Genomic DNA, 3,493 nt, shown 5'->3' on the forward strand with positions numbered 1-3,493 from the left:
GTGGCGGAGCGGAGTGGAAGAGTCCAATAGGGTAAAGGGGGGGGAAATCGGCGCAACCTAATCGCTATAGGGGTGCGCATGCGCGCTACGCACCTCACCGCCCTCCCGGCCGGCTCGGGGCCGGAGCGGAGACAAAGGCGCCGCGCCCCCCTCCCCCCCCGTCCCGCCCCGCCCCGGTTATAACGCGCCCCCCCTCCCGGTACCGCTCCGGCCCATGGCTACGGCGGCTGCTCCATGCCCGGGGGGGAGCCGGAGGCGGGTGGGGGGCCGGCCGGTATGGCGGGAGGGCGGCGGGGAGGTAGCAGCGCAACGGGTGGGGTGTCGGTGAAGATGGCGTTACGACGTGCCTACTCCATCAAGGACAAACTCCAAGCCATTGAACGGGTGAAGAAAGGCGAGCGTCAGGCGTCGGTGTGCCGGGCTTTCGGGGTGCCGGGGGGTACGCTGAGGGGCTGGCTGAAGGACGAGGCCAAGCTACGGTGGTTCCTGGAGCAGCTGGGGGGTGAGGTGGGCACCCAACGCAAGAAGATGCGCTTGGCCAACGAAGAAGAGATCGACCGTGCCGTCTACGCCTGGTTCCTCGCCCTCCGCCAGCACGGTGTGCCCCTCTCTGGGCCCCTCATCCAAGCTCAGGCCGAGGCATTCGCCCGGCAGATCTACGGACCTGAGTGTACCTTCAAGGCCAGCCACGGTTGGTTCTGGCGCTGGCAGAAGCGTCACGGCATCTCCAGCCAACGCATCTACGGCGAGGGTGGCCTCCCCGCCGAGCCCGAGCGGGCTCCTGCCACCTGCCCCGAGACCTTGCCGATGCCGGCTGCTGATGCCGGGGGCTATGGTGACGAGCAGATCTACAATGCCAACGTCACTGGGCTCTACTGGAAACTGCTGCCGGGACAGGCTGGTGGGATGACGGCAACAGCACGGCGGCGGCCAGCTCCCCGCGAGCGGGTTACCGTGCTGCTGGCTGCCAATTTGACAGGCTCCCACAAGCTCAAGCCGCTGGTGGTTGGGGGCCTTCGTGATCCCCCCAGCCTCCGCCATCACAACCAGGATAAATTCCCTGCTTGCTACCGCTACAGCCCCGAAGCCAGGCTGGGGCCGGCTCTTCTCCGCGCTTGGTTCTTTGAGGACTTTGTGCCAGGCGTCAAACGCTATCTGCGCCGGAGCTGCCTGCAGCAGAAGGCCGTGTTGCTGCTCAGTTCCCCGACACCCTCCTCTGGGATGGGCCCAGAGGAATCCCCTCCGCTGCAGACACCTGATGGCTCCATCCGTGCCCTCTTCCTCTCCAAGAGCCCTGCTGGGAGCGGCTCAGCCGGAGGAGGAGGCCGAATCCCGGCCCCGTTGGAGCAGGGGGTGGTGTCCGCCTTCAAGCAGCTCTACAAGCGGGAATTGCTGCGCCTGGCTGTCTCGTGCGCAGCCGGCAGCGGCAGCTCCAGTGGCCCCATGGACTTTGTACGGTCCTTTCTCCTCAAGGACATGTTGTACCTGGCCGGCCTCTCCTGGGACCTCATCCCGCCTGGCTCCATCGAGAAGTGCTGGTTGCTGGGGCTGCGCGCTGCCTTCGAGCCTCAGCCCGGGGAGGAAGAGCACGGAGACCCCCCGCATGGGGAGGAAGGTGGTGGGGACAGCAAAGTCTTTAGCGACCTGACCCACCTGGCTGCGCTAGCCTACAAGCGCTTAGCTCCCGAGGAGGTGGCCAACTGGTTGCACTTGGATGATGCAGCCCCGGGTATGGAGGAGGGCGATGGGGAAGAGGACGCTGAGGAGGAAGGCCCCCGGGGCTGCGGGCCAGAGGAGGAGGAGGAGGAGGCAGCTGTCCGAGATGGGGGTGGCAGAAGGGGTGAGGAGGGAGGGGATGCCTTGCTGCCCACGGCTCGGGAAGCCATCAAAGGTCTGGAGACAGCGCTGCGCTGGCTGGAGGGTCAGGACCCCCGGCAAGTGGGGCCGCTGAAGCTGGTGCAGCTCCGCTCCCTCATCAGCATGGCCCAGCGGCTGCACCGTGGCGGCAGCCCCCATTCCTAGGGCAGGGTGACCCGTGACCTCTTGGCTACCAACCACCCCGCTTGGGGTGGGAGGCACGGGGCTGGGGACACCCTGATTGTCCCAGGGGGCTGGTGGTGGAGGTGCCAGCTCCCCTCACCCCTCCGTCACAGGCAGTCCCTGGGGCTGCAGAGGCCCAAATGGCCTTGGGTTATCGTGCCTAAGGGAGCATTACAATTTAGGGCTAATGGGGGGTTTTTGTGCAACAACCCCTCCGTACGTTGCGTATTTGAGGGTTGTTCCTCACCCTAAGGATATTTAGGAGGTGCTATTATTTAAATCCCATGAGACTGAGGAGGGGTGGCCCTCTGGTCACTGGCACACCTAGAAGGGGGTGGATGCCCCCCATGCTGCCCAGTCCCCCCGACCCCGTGGGGAGAAGGGGTGAGTGAGGGATCTGTTTGGCATCACTGTGAGGAGCCGGGGTGATGGGGGAAGGTACACTAAGTAATTCCTGACATCTCGGAGTGGGGCTGCGGTCAGCACAGCCAGCTGGACAGGGACCACTCCTGGGGTGCTGTAAAGCAAACATTCTGCCCTGGAAGAGGCTGGTGATGCCCTTCCCACTGCCAAAAAGGAGTCCTGTTAAGCTGGGGAGGTTTGGGGTTGATTTAAGAAAACTTTCTTCATGCACTGGATTGGGACAGGGACACTTGCGTGGCATCCAAGAAGCTGTGGCTCTCTTGAGAGGGTCACCTCCTTCAGTCCCATGACAGCCCCACGCCCAGGAACACCCAGACCACGGAGACCTACTGAAACAGGTACCATCATCCAAGCATCCTTGCGAAGCCAAAGGCTCCGGGGATGGGGATTGAGGTGCCCCCCCGCCTTGGGGTTTGTGGGGTAGCTGGGGTTGGAGGACGTCTTGCGCTGTGGGGGGAGACGGCTGCCAGTGTGATGTGCATTGCGAGACGGGAGCGGGGAGGGCTCCCGCCACTGCCTTGAAATACTGGAGGCATCAGGCATGAATTTAGCAGCCCTTGACCTGATTTGGATTAAAATTTAGCCTGCTTAGCAAATTATTGAAAGGAGTTAAAAGAAAAGAATCTTCATCAGCGCTGCCATGCCCCGTGTCAGCAGCCAGGGTGGGTGTTTTTACTTGTTGGGTCTTTGTCTCATAACTTCAGAGTTTATGAAAATTAAACGGATTTTTATTCCCACTTTGGGGTTGTTGTCTGTAAATGGTCATGCAGAACCATCCCAGTGGGATGGTGGGGCAGCACCAGGGGGACCTCCGTGCAGTTGTGTCTACTTGGTGTGGTCTTCTCCATCATGTTCACCACCTCTCTCCAGCATGTTTAATCCCGCAGGGCCAGGCAGGCACCCGAGCCACTGCAGCTGCTCCTCAAATTGACTTTTTTGCTTTATTAGTAGGGTTAACTTGCCAATAAATGAGGCTGCCAGGGAATTTAAGGAGCAGCAAGAAAAAAAAAGAACACACAAAAAGTTAAAT

At 61.6% G+C, this 3,493-nt stretch overlaps 1 protein-coding gene across 1 annotated transcript; it reads left to right on the top strand.

Annotated features, from left to right (window-relative positions):
- Positions 1-121: 121 nt before the first annotated feature.
- TIGD5 (tigger transposable element derived 5) lies at positions 122-3,200 on the top strand. The gene has a single exon (XM_075085963.1). The coding sequence runs from the start codon at positions 235-237 to the stop codon at positions 2,020-2,022; it is 1,788 nt and encodes a 595-aa protein (XP_074942064.1). The 5' UTR covers positions 122-234; the 3' UTR covers positions 2,023-3,200.
- Positions 3,201-3,493: the final 293 nt, after the last annotated feature.

The sequence above is a fragment of the Phalacrocorax aristotelis genome, chromosome 2, assembly GCF_949628215.1.
Source record: "Phalacrocorax aristotelis chromosome 2, bGulAri2.1, whole genome shotgun sequence".
Lineage (NCBI taxonomy): Eukaryota > Metazoa > Chordata > Aves > Suliformes > Phalacrocoracidae > Phalacrocorax > Phalacrocorax aristotelis.